Source organism: Leptopilina boulardi, unplaced genomic scaffold (assembly GCF_019393585.1).
Source record: "Leptopilina boulardi isolate dan_hultmark-lab unplaced genomic scaffold, ZJU_Lbou_2.1 LbouV2_330, whole genome shotgun sequence".
Classification (NCBI taxonomy): Eukaryota; Metazoa; Arthropoda; class Insecta; order Hymenoptera; family Figitidae; genus Leptopilina; species Leptopilina boulardi.
The window spans coordinates 3,908,053-3,925,223 of record NW_026137897.1 but is presented as its reverse complement, the minus strand read 5'-3'; the positions used below and the strand labels follow the sequence as shown (position 1 = coordinate 3,925,223).

General features: G+C 29.8%; 2 protein-coding genes across 4 annotated transcripts in view; both read left to right on the top strand.

Annotated features, from left to right (window-relative positions):
• The window catches only part of LOC127285329 (cytoplasmic dynein 1 light intermediate chain 2), an 85,864-nt gene extending 77,198 nt beyond the window's left edge, over positions 1–8,666 (top strand). For 2 of the 3 annotated variants that reach the window (XM_051311289.1, XM_051311288.1), the window contains exons 9-10: positions 653–821; positions 7,228–8,666. In XM_051311289.1, coding sequence (XP_051167246.1) covers positions 653–821; positions 7,228–7,343 — 285 coding nt within the window. In that variant the 3' untranslated portion in view covers positions 7,344–8,666. The remainder of the gene's footprint in view (positions 1–652; positions 822–7,227) is intronic. The other variant, XM_051311290.1, reaches the window with a different exon arrangement.
• A 1,726-nt stretch (positions 8,667–10,392) lies between these two features.
• LOC127285330 (chymotrypsin-2-like) lies at positions 10,393–16,636 on the top strand. Its single transcript, XM_051311291.1, has 7 exons — positions 10,393–10,486; positions 10,700–10,779; positions 10,956–11,050; positions 11,122–11,263; positions 11,331–11,444; positions 12,050–12,202; positions 16,490–16,636. The coding sequence occupies exons 1-7, from the start codon at positions 10,435–10,437 to the stop codon at positions 16,634–16,636; spliced, it is 783 nt and encodes a 260-aa protein (XP_051167248.1). The 5' UTR covers positions 10,393–10,434.
• The last annotated feature ends 535 nt before the right edge of the window (positions 16,637–17,171 follow it).

The following is a 17,171-nucleotide window of genomic DNA, read 5'->3' as shown; positions in this document are numbered from 1 at the left end:
GTTAAATAAAAATTCTTAAGTATGAAAATTTAATTCAATATAAATTCTAGTTTAAAAATTCGGTTACATAGAAATTCGAGCTTATTAATATCGAAACTAAAAATTCTAACAAGAACTGCATTTGTTAAGCAGGTTAAAATTAACTGGGTTCCAGTTTTAGCATCTATTACAAAAAAATATAAAATCTAATTATCGATTATATCCTTTTTGAGGAGGATTTTAGTTAATTGTAACATTTAGTAAAGGAATAGAAAATCTACCATTGTTAAAATTATTAAAGTAATTTTTCTTGAAAATTTAACCTAATTTATCAGATACAGAGTGATCGATATTATCAATTTCATAATTAATTTAATTTTTGCTATAATTTATCAGTGTTCATCAATGTGTTTTATTAAAATGACAATTATGTTAGAATTTTTATGGAATTATAAACTTGTCGTACGTTGAAACTAGAATATCGTATACCTATTATTAAAATGATAAAAAATAAAATTAAATAAAATTGATTAATTTGAATTAAAATAAAAAAGATGAATGTTTTAAATATGAAAGCATCCTCATCATCATTCGAAAGCATGCTTTATTTTTTGTGGAATGGCCTAAATTTAAAAAATCATGATCTTACATATATTCGGTATTAAAAATACAGGTGGCTTCTCCTAATAAAAAGTTGGATCCCAAAGGAACAGGAAATACTCCATCAGGTGAAGGAGTCTTAGCAAATTTCTTTAATTCTTTATTATATAAAAAAACTGGCTCCTCACCCGGTCCACCACCAGGATCTCCTGGAAACGTTGGTACGAGTCCCATTAAAGTCGGTAAGTTTATTTTCCATTTTTTATTTGTATACATATTTTTTTCTAACACACGCACCGAAAGTACATTATTTCCTACCTGTTTAGTGGCTGGAAAGAAAGTCTTTTCCGGCGACCAGGGAAGGAAAGTAATTATTGAAAAAATTAATAATATTTTAAAAATTTTTCATTAAATGGTTATTCTTTCGGTTTACGTGTGTTAGAAAAAATAGTATTTTTCATGGTACTTTTTTTTACCTGAAAAGCTACTTTTTGATTTGAAAGATTTGATGAATTATAAATAGCGGATCGAATATGGCGAACAAATAAATTGAAAACTTAAACAAATTTAACAAATTTGATGTCGATTTGTTAAAACTCCAAATTTTTTATCCGACATTTTGAATATTGCAAATCTGACATTAAATCCTTATTTACCAACATCGAAAATCCCCAAGTCCCCTTTTTTTTTAAAGACAATTTGTTAAAGTTTCCAATTTTTTGTCTGACATTTTGTGTTTCGTAAATTTCGCAAATGTAAAATCAAATTCGTATTCAGCGATCCCAAAAACCATATTAACAAAAGTACGTAGAGAATTTTATTTTAAATCGTATTTATAACACTTTACATTATTTGAAAGATGTAATATATTATTGAATACAATTTATCGAAGTTAACCATCTATTAAAGTAAACAAATTCTTTATCAATTGATTATTATCATTTTATTTTTTTCTATTCTTAGATAAAGCTTTTTGTTATTTATGAATTCAGAAATATATAGTTTAATTAAATAATTTAATTAAATCTTGTTATGAATTATAATGAATTTTTGGTCTACTTTGGCGTTAAAAGTTATTTGAACTTTAAAATTTTTTTAAAATTTTGGGTCATTCCACGTCAAGCGGGCTATCCCGCTGCCCAGAATAAGTTATATTTTAAAAATTTTTCTATGGGTAGAAATTTTATGTTGAAAATGTACCTTTCGAATGCCGTTTGCTCAAAATTGAAAATTCAAAATGACGGACCTAATATGGCGGACAAATTTGCAAAAATTTGTTGAATCTGCATAAAACTCGTTACTCGGGGGGTTTTGGTGTCGCTGATTACGAATCCGGTGTTAGTTTTTCAAAATTCAAAATGGCGGACCCAATATGGCGGACATATTTGCAAAAGTTTGTTGAATCTGCCTAAAACTAGCTACTCGAGGATTTTTGAGGTCACTGATTACGAATCCGGTGTTAGTTTTTCAAAATTGAAAATGATTATACTCATTTATTATAAAAATTGATGATTTAAAGCATTGCCCTGAAAAGGTCCGATTTGCACAACACATTTGGACATTAGTTTTTAGCCAAAGCTGTAAAGAAGTAATATTAACTTATGGAAAATGCAGAAGATTCTTTTAATTTATTATAAAAACTGACGGAAGATTCTATTAAATTATTATTAATTGTAGATTTCAAGGACCTTAATTGTAACAATAATCCTGTTAGGAATTTGTGGCCTTTGGTCCGTAAAAAAATTGATGAACAATAAATTGAGTTAAAGGTTTTTATTTAACCTACTCTAATGCATTTTCGCCATATAACATGGCTCATCAGGACTACAAGAAAAAACATTGGTTAAATTACAATTTTAGTTTGAAATTGGAAAAATTCTTATAAAGAAAGAATAAAAATCTTACCGCATTATCAAAAGAGGTTATTTTAAAACATAAAATTACAAACAAAAAGACGGTTGACATGGAGACATAACCTCAAAAGAACGAACATGTAAAGAACATTTAAATTATTATAAAAATTGATTCTCAAAAGCGTTTCCTTGAAAAGGGCAGATTGTACAACTCTTTTCAACCGTATTTTATAGTCAATACTGTAAAGAAATAATAATTACTTATAAAAAGTACAAAAGATTCTACTAATTTATTATAACAGAAGGGAACAATATCCCTTCTTCTGCTAACGAATATAATTTTATTCAAAGTTTTTCTTCTGGTGATGGTACGAAAGCATGGTTTTGTTGAATTTTTGGTACTAGCGGAGCCTCAGAAAATCTTTTATTAAGTGGATTTCTTCATTTTTTTCCTGCTCTTTTGTTGAGTAAAAGAAGACTTTGACGTTAAATTCATTTTTAGCCAAATGGTATAAGGTGTCAGGTGTTAATATCGCGTTTGTTGATGAAGCCTGTAGATTTGCACGTACTGCTTTTCGTTTAAAAGCTGCACCAACACCATCACAGGCCTCCTTTCCGTTTGCAGTTGCGTAAAAGTGCCATTCTATATTTTAAAATCTTTTTCCTGATCTAATCAATTACACACTTGGAAACGATTTTTAAAGTGCTGTTTTGCACCGTCAGTCCAATAAAACACTTTTTCCACATGGCGCACAGATTGAATGTATTCAAGGATTTTTTTATGATATACACTGCCACAGTATCATGAGACAAACAGTCTGATGGAAAAATCAAACTTTCATGACATATTTCTTCACCTTTGCGGTAATAAAATACTACTTTAAACAGTGTACATTGATTATTGTTGTAATGGAATGCTTGTACTGCATTTTATACAACAAAAGCATAATTCTCTGAAAAATCCATTTGAATTATTACTTCACCTTCTTGCAGATTTTCTATCATTTCTTGAGCATATTTCGACTGCTGCTTCGATACGAAATGGTGAGGTTTTAACTGTTGCAGATGGGTGTAAAAATTATTAATTATTATTTATCTAGTGAAATATACTTATCTTAAATACTTTTTTCTTCAATTTATAGTTAAAACAAATCAAAATGATTATAAAATACAATAAACTTCTAACAACATTCGAAAAAAATAAATTATGAAAAATGAAATTCTGTAATATGATAATTCTTGCTTATAAAGTTTGGGATAGGGGGGTGCAAGCCATAAAATATACAAACCAACAAAATAAATTAAGGAATTAACAAAAGAATAATAACCCCCTACACCTACCAAGAAAAAAAATTAACAAGAAGAAACAGACGCTCAAAAGAATTGCCCTGATATGGGCAGATTATACAAAATTTTTAGACATTAACTTTATAGTCAATACTGAAATAATATTAACATATCTTTTGTCTTTTGACAAAAAACAGTTGACGATTTGTTTCTTTATGCAAAAGCAGTTGTATGTGAGAATATTGTCATTTGTCAATACAAAATGTCATTGAGCGCTCTATCCTCCTGTTATAACCCTTTCGTTCCCATGGGACATATATGTCCCACCTACAAAAACCTCAATAACTCTGAACAAAATGAATATTTCTAAGTCTGCTTTGAGGCATTTTCTTCAGGAGGAATAGAGCTTTCAAAATTTCTAGACCAGATGATGTCTAAAAATTTCTATTGTTTAAAAAAATATGTATAAATAAATATTAAAAATGACCAATTTTTAAAATCGTTCGGGTTCGCCTGAAATTTGTTACTTGGAGGTTTTCGGGGTCGCTGATAACGAATCCAATGTTAGTTTTTCAAAATTCAAAATGGCGGATCTAATATGGCGGACGACTTTTGGAAAATCTAATGCAATTCGCTCAAAAATGGCTACTCGGGGGTTTTTGGGGTCGCTGATTACGAATCCGGTGTTAGTTTTTAAAAATTCAAAATGGCGGATCCAATATGGCGGACGACTTTTGGAAAATCTAATGCAATTCGCTCGAAAATGGCTACTCGGGGGTTTTTGGGGTCGCTGATTACGAATCCGGTGTTAGTTTTCAAAAATTCAAAATGGCGGACAAATTTTTGAAATTGTTAGATTCGCCTGAAATTTGTTACTTGGAGGTTTTCGGGATCGCTGATTACGAATCTGAAGGCAGATTTTTAAAATTTTCATAATTCAAAATGGCGAATTCAACATGGCGGATAAAATTTAAAAAATTGACCCAATTTGTTTCAAACTCGATTCTCGAGGATTTTTGGGGTTACTAATTACGAATCTGAAGTCAGATTTTTGAAATTTCTAAAAATTCAAAGATGGAGCCAATATGGTGGACGAATTTTTTAAAATCGTTCTGATACGTCTGAAATTTGTTACGGTCTTCCACACGACCCTTGAGGTTCCGCTGAAAGTGCGTTGGATTTTTTTTGGTAAAGTGAATCTTCGCCTATAGCCCTATAAAAAAACTGATCATGAACCCCATATATTTATCAACATAACTGAAAAGTCTCCTTTTTTTCTTCTCATGGTTTACTTCCCATGATATTTTCGAAAACACTCTTTGACGCATAATGGGACATCACATTCCACGCAAATGACATTTGTTCGTTTTTCTGACGATTTTGTGCTACAGAGGACGCAACGTCGACGATTTTTAACAACGTCTGGCATATGATTTCCAACGTCTTCTGAACTGGAATCAAAGCTTTTCCTCTTTTGGCTCGAAGATGAGATATTGGCCGTTTTTTTTGTTTCTATTTTCTGAAAACTTCGCAGTAAGTTGCTTCGCTAAATTAATTCGAAAATTCAACTGATCAATATCACTCTTCTTTGCAATTTTGTAGAGAATGTATGCATTCACTACAGCCAAGTCAACTAAAAAGTAAAAAATTCTGTGCCACCACTTATAAGTGTCCAGTGTAAATTTCAAAATTTACAATATATGAAGTTTTGGAATTAACCAAACACCACACTTTGAAGCCTCTTTTGATTGGCTTTGATGGCAAATATTGCTTGAAACTTGATCTTCCTTTAAACTTTATCATTGATTCATCTACTGATAAAGTTTTTGAAGGAGTGTAAACTTCCTTTGTTTTTTTATTTAGATGGCCAATGAGAGGACGAAGTTTGAAAATTTTATCGTAATCTAGATGACTTTTTAGAAGATTATTATTATTGTCATTGACATGAAGTATTGCACTAATTTTATGAAATCAGTCTCGTGTCATAATATTTGCTATAAATTCGACTCTGATCGCAGCGTCTTTAGACCAGTAACTTTTTATCTGTGGCAATCGATGTATCCCCATCAATAATATCATTCCCATCCAAGCTTGAAGCTCTGGAACGGTCAAATCATAATGTGAATTCCCCTGTTTTTGACTTCGATACAAATTGCTCTGCTGGACAATGTTTTCGAGAATGCTTTTATCAAAGAAAAGGTTTAAAAAAAGTCTATTTCTTTATAGTTTTTATCTCTTTCAACTGCAGTTTTTGGTTCTTGCTCAAAATTGAGCTCCCTGGTAAAGTTTCTTACATTCTCAGTCCAGTTATTTACATCATATTCAACATCGTCTTCTTCGCTGTCTGCATTATCACTAGAAGATGAATACTCATTATGAGAAAGATCAGGAAATTCATCATCTGAATCACTTTCTCTACCTCTTCCTCCCACGTCTACCATAATAAATTTATAATTCGAGTCACACACAGCTAATAAATTTAAACTATTTTGATGTTTATACACAGAGAAAAAAACGAGCCTTTACAGCATGGACCTGTTTGCTCCCTTCGTACGAGCCTCTATCGTCCATCTTAGGTACATTTTAAATTCTGATACATTTTTTTTCTTTATTTGCAGAAATAATTCATATACATATTTTTTTATATGAGCCCAAATGTTCGATTTACGAATTTTTTAAAATATGATTTTTTAAAAATTTATGAAAATCTACAACTTTTTTTTCTTGACAAAAACTTCTAAATTCAATACACAGAGAAAAATGAAAAAACGAATAAAGTAACTTTTACTAAATATCATAAGAAGAAATTGAAGGTCCAACTTCAGAAATCTACTACTAGCTAACAGTTGGAATTTTTGTAATCAAACGCAGCTCTGCATAATCGTGACTAAAATAATCAAATGTTATATCTAGTTGTCTTGCGACAAATCTTAAGAATGAATTTTGTATTTTTTCTAAACTATCTTGTTGATAAATGTATTAAGGATAATAGATAACTGATAAACATTCTATATGGGGTCTCACAAGTGATAAAAATAATACTCTAAGAACACGAAGAGCCACTTCAAAGTAGTGTCAGAAACGCCATAGCCAAGTTTATACAACAAAATGCCATGATCGACTTTATCAAACGCTTTTAAAAAATCGGTGTAGATCGTATCCACCTGTAATTCACTATCTAATGAGGACGCTAAGTACTGAGTAAAAATACATAAGTTTGTCGATGTAGATCGTTTCTTTCTGAACCCAAGGTGCTCTTCAATCAAGACATTCTTAAATGCCGAGTAAATTTGATCATAAATTAAACTTTCAAAAAGCTTAGGTATTGCACTGAGAATTATTATCGGTCTGTAGTTTTGGACATTAGATTTATCACCATCCTGATAAACAGGGGAAATTATACCCAACTTCCAACACTCAGGAAAATAACCCGAATTATAAAGTAATATTAAATAAATATATTAAAAAAATAAAATTAGTTCTAACTATCCTCTGTTTTAAATTTTAGATGGAGTTGCCGTGGACAAAACAACAATGCGAAACGATGCAGCTGCGGAATTGGATCGCATCACTCGAACCAAAAAAATTCCACCGGCCGATTTAAATTCATCGTCCGAGTGTTGAAAACTAGCACAACTTATCTTTTTTGAGTCACAGCTGTATATCGAATCATCTTCACGCGATTTCAAATCCCGTGAAAAGATTGAGCATAATTTAATAGTCTAACTAGACCGAAATAATCGTCGTGTCGCTCTTTAAATTATTAAACTGAGGGTCAGTGCAAAAAAAAGATGATGATTAACGTACCATGTCTCGACGAGTTAAAAAAGATTGCCTAAGTGTTTTTTTTAATTCATTTTATGCGGAAACATCTACAACTAGTGTGGTACTTAAATCCAAAACAAATTATTTATTTATCATTTTCAGTGTTATCCGCAGTGGACAATAATTGTTGCACCACTTACTAACCAATTTTTTGACTCATGAAATAAAGCGATATTTTTTCAAAAAAAATTAGATTTTAAACTGTAAGAAAGATTGTTTATTTTTCATCTACTCATTCTTTTATTGAAACTTGAGATTATTTTTAAAATTCAATTATTTAAACATTTGAATATTAAACTGATTTAATCATTCGATTGTTTCGTTCATTTTAAATATTTATAATTTATTATTTTAACTCTTAATATTTTTGATAATTAAAATTTCCGATTGTTTTAATTGAAATTCGTTAAAAAAGGTGATTTTTTTTAAAGAGTCCGCACTACATTGAAAGTGTACGCTGATAATTTATTTATAGTAAACGAAGAAAATATCCCCGAGATTTTTTTGCATTTGATTATTATGTAGAATAATATGAATATTTATGTCGCTTGTTTTTGATACTTTTGTTTTGCAATAAGGTTGTGTTGTTGATAGCGTCGTGGCATGTTTTTCACTTACCGGCACACGAACTAGTATTAAAATGTAAACGAAAGTGGGGAAAAAAAATATAATAATTATGATGGAAGAAAAAAATATCACTTTACTGTATAATCTATTTTAATATACATGTTTTCAAGGATATGACAAAAACAATAATTAATATAAAAAGAAAACAGACCATATTAAGAATTTACTATGACAAAAGGTTTCACACATACAATGCTAAATCATATCTTTGCTGAATTTTGTATAACAATATAAATTGCATTGCTTGGAGTGTCGTCTCTTATTATCTCTAACTGACCATTCTTTTCTACTATTGCAGTGTCAAAAGAATAAAAGCTTCTTTTCGCGAATATTTTTTTAGCAATGCAATTAAAGATAAGAGCTAAATATGAAATTCTACATTAATGCTTCTCACATTCGTTTACTTTGACAAAAAAAAAATCGGCTGTATATACAAATAGTGAATAATATTATACAACAATTTCTTGAATAAAGTCATTTTTTACATAAAAATTATTACATCTTATATATTCTTCGTCTATTACCTACAACAATCAAAAGGGGAACTATAGGAAGAAGGGACTTTGCAGGAATAGGTAATAAACAAATAAGTGTTTATGACCATTCTGCCGTCCTGATGAAGATAGTCGGTAATCGACATTTTTATCAAAAATGAGTTTTTCATATCACTGGATTCATTATGAAAAAAGCTGTAGTAATATTACTTAACAATATTAATCAATTTTGGAGATAATTAGCCTTTAATTACCCTACTTTGGCGAAATCATTCTCACAGAGTCGGTACTTGCAGACAAAATAATCGTTAATTTTCTTACTGTTTCAAAATGATGACATATTTACGTACTTTCTTGAAATCCTAATGCCGATGGGCAGTATCGCGAATACCGACTTTCTTCATTAGGACGGCAGCATTGTGAATAATTTCATACGTGTTAGTAATTAATTTTCGTCAACTGTAGACCTTTTGTCTAATTATTATTGATTACCCTTGTAAGTATCGGTGTAAATATCTCTCTATCTATCTATTGTCACATCACCGTAACTTTAATATTCATATTATAAAAATTCTTAAAGCTATACCGAGTTGCCATAACTTTGCATTGATGCATTACCTCTTCTTTAATTAAATATTTATTCAATCCATGTATTTCATTAGATTCAGGTAAAGAGCTTGTACATGTTCAAGTAATGTTCTTGAACAAGTTCAGCATCCGGAATTGAGACATATTCTTGTACCAGAACTTGTACAAGATCCTGGATAAGAAAATATACTTGTAAAAGAAAATGTACATGTTCTTGTACATATTTTTTGTGCAGGTTTTATGTACAAGTACTTTTACATGAACACATTTATGTTCTTGTACAAGAACATTGGTTTAAAAAAGTTTTTGAAAAAAATTTGAAATTTTAATAAGTACATCTGGTACAACAAAATGTACATGAAACCTGGACAAAAAATATGTAGAAGAACATGTCTCAATTCCGGATGCTGAACATGTTTAAGAACATTACTTTGTACAACTTGTACATTTTCTTGTACAAGTTTTTTCAGCCGGGTTGTTCATTTTCTATTGATTCAGATATCGGTACCAATGAATTTACCTAATTCTGGGAAATACTGAAGAGATGAATTCCATAACTACTTTCTTTTCATTTAATTTTCTCAAATGCTTCACACCCTTTATGTGACTCTCAACTGCACATTTTCCGATATTGTATATTAACTGTACTCGTCTCGTATTATTCACCACTAGTTTCATTTTTGTAAAATATCTTTAAAAAAATATTTTAACTCAAAAATCCTTAATTAATTACAAACATTCTTTACTACACAATTTTATTTAATTCAATGATTGTATTCTATCAATGATATTATTATCGTTTAACATTAAGTCAGATCAAGATTTACGTGTATAATCTTTCACATCTATTTTGATTAATTTGAAATAATCTTATGATTATTTCAATTAATTTTAAACTACATTATGAGTAAGTTTCTTTATTTATAATATAAACAAAAGTAAATATAAAGTTTTAATAGATTTATTCTAAAAAAATTTTTTTTACGTTTTATTTAAACAAAACAAAAAAGTAGAAATATCTAAATGTTTTTCTAAAAATTGATAAAAAAGATTCTTTCACTGATTTTAAATAATATTGAATTCTGCTGAAGATCAAAATCAATTAAATCTTTATCATTTATTATTGTAAGAGACTTTTTTCAAAAATAATTTCGACAGTTTTTCGTTTGCAATTAGTCAAAATGGCACTTTATACCTATTTTACAGTTGGTCTCTTATTAGCTTCATCTAATGGTGAGAATAACTTAAATTATTATTTATCTCAAAAATAAAATTATTACTAACAGATAGTTCCTTGCGACAGAATTAACTTTTTTGATACAATAACTCTATAGATCTGAATATGTTTTTAATATAATGTTTGTAATTAAATTCTTTATCGATTCCTGGATCACCCAAATATATATTTTTTTATAAATAAATAAACACACAAAAATTGTTTATTAGGGGGAATCCTAAAAAATAATTCATTAAGTCCAAGGATCATCAATGGAAGAAATGCTTTACCTGGCGAATTACCGTACCAAGTATTTTTAATAACATTTTTATTTTATTAATGAATTTTTATTAAATACAAAACTATTTTCCTGAAATTTACACAAAAACTAATATTTTAATCATAAGTAATTTGAATTTAATTTAATAGAGGAATAATTTTATTACATTTTGATCGGGAGTTTTAATGAATAATATTCTTATTAAGGTGTCACTTCAAGTAATTAAGAATAACATTCATATTTGCGGTGGATCTATTTTTAACGAAAATTACGTATTAACAGCTGCTCATTGTGTGGAGAGGTAAAATATAATTTTTTCTCGTCAATGAAATAATTTCTATAATAATGTAATATTTACTGAGATTTTTTCAGCCGCTTACCGTTTGAATTGAAAATAGTAGCTGGAACATTAAATCTTAATCAACCAAAGGCCACTTATTTCGTCGACGAAATAATAATTCACAATGAATATAATGGATCAGATTCTTGGAAAAATGACATTGCTCTAATCAAAGTAAAATTATTTATAATTTTCTTTTTAACTAAAGGTATAATTTTTTAATGTCTTTTTTATAATTTAGGTAACACCAAATTTTACAATGAACAATGAAATTAAAAGTGTTGTTCATCCAAAATCAAACATGGTTTTTAGGGAAAATGAAGAAGCTATTGTTTCTGGATGGGGCAAAATTCGGGTACATTTTTGCATAAAAATATACAAATTTCATTCCATTTACTATTTAATGCAATTAATGCACACGGAAAAACTTTAGGTTGGAAAATTTGACATTTTAATAATTATATTTACAAAAAAGCCAACTCGTCTATTCAATTTGAAAAAAATTAAAGCTCAAAAGTTTATTTACTGAATTAATGCGAATAGAGAGTTTGGAAGTTGATTACATCCCCAAGTAGCACGAAATATTGCTTGAATGTCAAGATGATACCAAGTGGGAATATTCCTATGACATTCAGGCGATATCATAATGTCCGCTTCACGGGGATATTCCACGGTGATATTCCTGTAATATTCGCGTGACATTCGTATGATACTGAGGGAATATTCCCTTGAAATTTGTCTGATATTGAGAGAATATTCCTGTAATTTATAAAATTCTAAAATGTTGTTTGTATCCTAATTTCCGGATATCTCTAGGATGTCCGTAGGATATTCTAAATATCTGGATGCTGTTAGGGCTAAACTAAATTTTCTCCGTGTACTTTCCTCCACACATAATCAAAAAGTTTACTGAACATTTATAAATCTTTAAGTGCAATCTTCACAAAATATTTCTTACAGATAGGAGGTTCTTTTTCTCACTCGTATTTGCAACTAGTTACCATTTTTATAGCCAATCAAACATTATGTAACGAAAAGTACAAACAATGGAACAATATTTATGATACACAAATTTGTACTTATGAATCGAAAATGGAAAAAGGATTTTGCAGAGTATGTATACTTAAACATAAAAATTAATTTTTGATTTAGGGGAGGGTGTGGTGTGTAATCAATTCATAGCACTGTAGACGGAACTGTGTCGAATATCCATTACATCGAGTTTTCAAAAATTGAAATAACCATTTGATTGGATTTTCCAAAACTTTAAATTAACATTTCATTAAATTCTTAAAAATTAAATTATTCATTTGATTTAATTTTTAAAAGTTCGAAAAGTTTATTTGATTAATTTTCGAAAAGTTCGACGAACAAATAAATGTTGATATTGTTACGTCCCAAATAGAGAAATAACTAACGAAATAATATTTTATTTTATTTATGGCCGCTCGGTGATTCAGTGAATTCCTCCCTATTGAAAATCCCCACATGGGAAACCACATGGGAAACCAAATGGGATCCTATGTCAAAAATTATGTAAAACCCCATTCCCCATATGAGAAACCATATGTTTTCCCATATAAAAACTCATGGGAAATTGGGACAGGAATTGGCATAGGAAAATATCAAAACGAGGTTCCTCCATGTCATTTCCTATGTCAAATCCCATGTCAAATATCATGTTAAATACCATGTTAAATACAATTGAGATCCTTTATCACTTTTTTGAAAAATTTTCCCATGTCAAACCCCATGTCATTTCCCAAGTAAAAACCTTTATCATTTTTTTGAAAAATTTTCCCATGTCAAACCCCATGTCATTTCCCAAGTAAAAACCTTTATCATTTTTTTGAAAAATTTTCCCATGTCATTTCCCATGTGAAATCTTTTATCATTTTTTTGAAAAATTTTCCCATGTCAAATCCTCTTTCGCCTTATCGAAAATACCCACATAGGAAAGCATATGGGAATCCACATGGGACACCATATGGGAATCCACATGGGAAATGGAATACAATTTCATGTGCAATCTTCCAAATGATAAAACAAATAGACTTAAGCATAGTAAAACATCTAAGATTTCATATAGATTCTGAAATTTCAACCTAAGATTTCACATGGATTTACATATAGGAAACGATGTAGGATTTTATTTGGGAATTTTTTAGTTGGCTGCTTTATGCAGGCGGCAGTTTACAAAAAAAATTAATTATTTGATTAAATATCAAATAATAATACTTCAACTCATCTGAAAATAAAAAAAAGTTTACTTTACTTCTGCCTTAGACTCTCAGCTTTTATAGTATTTCAGACTGATCTCAACTGTGAGAGAAAATATTTTCACCATCTGGTGGTGAAACAATGAAACTATAATGACGATCAACATCTATATTGAAATTTCCTATGTCATTTCCCATGTGAAATCCTCTTTCATTTATTCGAAAAATTTTCCCATGTCATTTCCCATGTGAAATCTTATCATTTTTTTCAAAAAATTTTCCCATGTCAAACCCCATGTCATTTCCCATGTGAAATCTTTTATTATTTTTTGGAAAATTTTTCCCATATCAATTCCCACGTCAAACCTCACGTCATTTGCCATGTGAAATCCTTTATCGTATTCCATTTCCTCTGTGGATTCCCATATGCTTTCCCATGTGGGTATTTTCGATAGGGCGAAAGAGGATTTGTCATTGGAAAATTTGTCAAAAAAATGATGAAGGATTTCATATGGCAAATGACATGAGGTTTGACGTGGGAATTGATATGGGAAAATTTTTCCAAAAAATAATAAAAGATTTCACATGGGAAATGACATGGGGTTTGACATGGGAATTGACATGGGAAAATTTTTGAAAAAAATGATAAGATTTCACATGGGAAATGACATGGGAAAATTTTTCGAATAAATGAAAGAGGATTTCACATGGGAAATGACATAGGAAATTTCAATATAGATGTTGATCGTCATTATAGTTTCATTGTTTCGCCACCAGATGGTGAAAATATTTTCTCTCACAGTTGAGATCAGTCTGGAATACTATAAAAGCTGAGAGTCTAAGGCAGAAGTAAAGTAAACTTTTTTTTATTTTCAGATGAGTTGAAGTATTATTATTTGATATTTAATCAAATAATTAATTTTTTTTGTAAACTGCCGCCTGCATAAAGCAGCCAACTAAAAAGTTCCCGAATAAAATCCTATATCGTTTCCTATATGTAAATCCATGTGAAATCTTAGGTTGAAATTTCAGAATCTATATGAAATCTTAGATGTTTTACTATGCTTAAATCTATTTGTTTTATCATTTGGAAGATTGCACATGAAATCGTATTCCATTTCCCATGTGGATTCCCATATGCTTTCCTATGTGGGTATTTTCGATAAGGCGAAAGAGGATTTGACATGGGAAAATTTTTCAAAAAAATGATAAAAGATTTCACATGGGAAATGACATGGGAAAATTTTTCAAAAAAATGATAAAGGTTTTTACTTGGGAAATGACATGGGGTTTGACATAGGAAAATTTTTCAAAAAAATGATAAAGGTTTTTACTTGGGAAATGACATGGGGTTTGACATAGGAAAATTTTTCAAAAAAGTGATAAAGGATCTCAATTAGTATTTAACATGGTATTTAACATGATATTTGACATGGGATTTGACATAGGAAATGACATGGAGGAACCTCGTTTTGATATTTTCCTATGCCAATTCCTGTCCCAATTTCCCATGAGTTTTTATATGGGAAACCATATGGTTCCTTATATGGGGAATGGGGTTTTACATAGTTTTTGACATAGGATCCCATTTGGTTTCCCATGTGGTTTCCCATGTGGGGATTTTCAATAGGGCTGTTTCATTTACAGAGCAGAAGGCTCTGAACTAAGGGTACGGGAAAGAAAAAGAATAGTGATTAATTCTATAATTAGGTTACAATTTATTTAGACAAGTATTTTTAGTTACAACAATTCGTTCTTATGAGAGAGAGGGAATCTCGAACCAACCAATCCAGGAAATATAGTTCAGCATTCAACTGAAATAAGGAATGCAAGGGTTACTACAAATAAACGACAAGTTTAGAAAAGTTAGGAGTGAGAATATAAAACACTTACCTTAAAATTCAGTAGTAGATGTGTTGAAAGAAAAAGGACCACAGCTGTGTCCTTTGTTGTCACAGGAAAAGAGCTGGTACCAGCGTGAGTTTATGATGTCAGGTAGGTTGACGGGCCCAGGTATAACCGCAGGTCCGAAGTTCTATTAGGCGTGATAAAACTACCAATAATGAGTCTCTTCCAAATAATGGAAGAATGGATAATTGACCAATATAATGAGAAGTAAAGATCCTCGTTTAATGTAGAGGGTTTTGACACTTGATTTTAACTTTCGTATAAGAGAATTATGCACTTGAACTAGAAGACGTCGACTGGTACCAAAAATGAGCTTGATGTAATACGATGAAGAGGATTTCAGAACTGGTCTCTCCGTGAAAATGTAGTCCTTTTATACTGAATATTCATAAGAGAATAGATAAAATTTAATTGTCGTACTATATATTTTTCACCCTAATTTTGGAAGCCAAAGTTGAGTCCTTCTCTCTCAGTTGAACGTTAAAAGGAGGGGTGTAAACCATTCTAATACAGGATAGAAAGAGTACGATTACGGATATTCGCAGCTGTAGAAGAGTGTTTGTGCTCTTCTAATGTGGTGATACCACAGGGGTTCGTCACATTAGAAAGAGAAAATTAGAAAGAGAGCATTTATTACATCGTCTAATTTTAGCACATAGGGAAAATTAGAAAGAGAGCATTTTGTTTCGTGGGGCTCTTCTAGTGTCATAAAAGATTTCTCGCTTCTATTTGTATGTATTTGTATTTGTATTTATATTTGTATGTATGTATAAAACAAATACAGTATATAGACGTAGAAGGATACAAAACGCAGGAGTCTTTTATATATAAAAGAAAGATGTTTAGTTGCGCGACAAAAGGCGGAAATTTAACATTTAAGAGAAAAGTATTTAGATGCGTAACAAAAACACGGGTGTTTGTCGCAAGAAAAACGCAACTCGGTATAGATTTAAGAATTATTATAATATGAATATTAAAGTTACGATGACGTGACAATATTTTAAATTAATCAAATAAACTTTTCGAATTTTTAAAAATTTGATCAAATAAACATTTTAAAAAGAAAACGTATTATTAATTGCTTATTAATTGCGGTGACGGCCCGTGTATTTTTTGACGTCCCAAAAACGGTTTCGTAAAATCAAATTTTACATTATAGCTAAACAAAATAATCGATACCCAGTTAAAAATAATTTTAGTCTTAAATCTTGGTTTATTGGTACCCATTCTCTCATAAAAAGTAAAGAAACTATAAATAAAACAATTATTTTAGGGTGACTCTGGTGGACCGTTGACTGTTAATGGTGTTCTAGTGGGAATTGCATCCTGGGTGAATCGTGGTTGTGCAAACATCCACTTTCCCTCAATTTATACAAGAGTGTCAAAATTTCTGAACTGGATTAAAGAAAATGCAATTTAATTTTGTTGAAACATTTACTTATGAATAATAATAATAATAATATTGTTTATCTTTAAAAATAATTGTATTTTTAAACAAATATTGTAATAAAAAATTTCAATAATTATAATTGATATTATTATGAACAGGTCAAAGGACATTTTAACAAATCCTACTGAAAAAGAATGAGTTTAAATACTACCGTAAATACGATAATAGTTACGACTCTTTACATGGTAGTGAATTTAAAACAATAATAATTCTCGTTTATAAATATAATAGACGAAAAGCTGTGTTTCTTATATGGCATATACGTAATTGGAGATTAGATGTATATGAGGCATTTCATATGAGAACGACATATGATGTCTCAGATTTTCCTTAACTTTTGGGTTTTGAGAGACATTTTGGTGTTAAATAAGTATGCAAAATTTGAATTAAATTTTTTAAATATTTTTAGAGATATTTGCATTAAAAAATTGTTATAACATTTTTTTCTTTTTCTTATAACTTTTGTTCTTTTGATCCTACAAAAAAAAGTTCTGAATGTTTTTTA

Excerpts from the sequence above, each read along its gene's own strand:
- LOC127285330 (XM_051311291.1), top strand. The coding sequence starts at position 10,435 with ATGGCACTTTATACCTATTTTACAGTTGGTCTCTTATTAGCTTCATCT. Across the intron at positions 10,487-10,699 it reads CTTATTAGCTTCATCTAATG|GGGGAATCCTAAAAAATAAT; the intron begins GTGAGAATAACT and ends ATTGTTTATTAG. Across the intron at positions 11,264-11,330 it reads ATGACATTGCTCTAATCAAA|GTAACACCAAATTTTACAAT; the intron begins GTAAAATTATTT and ends TTTATAATTTAG.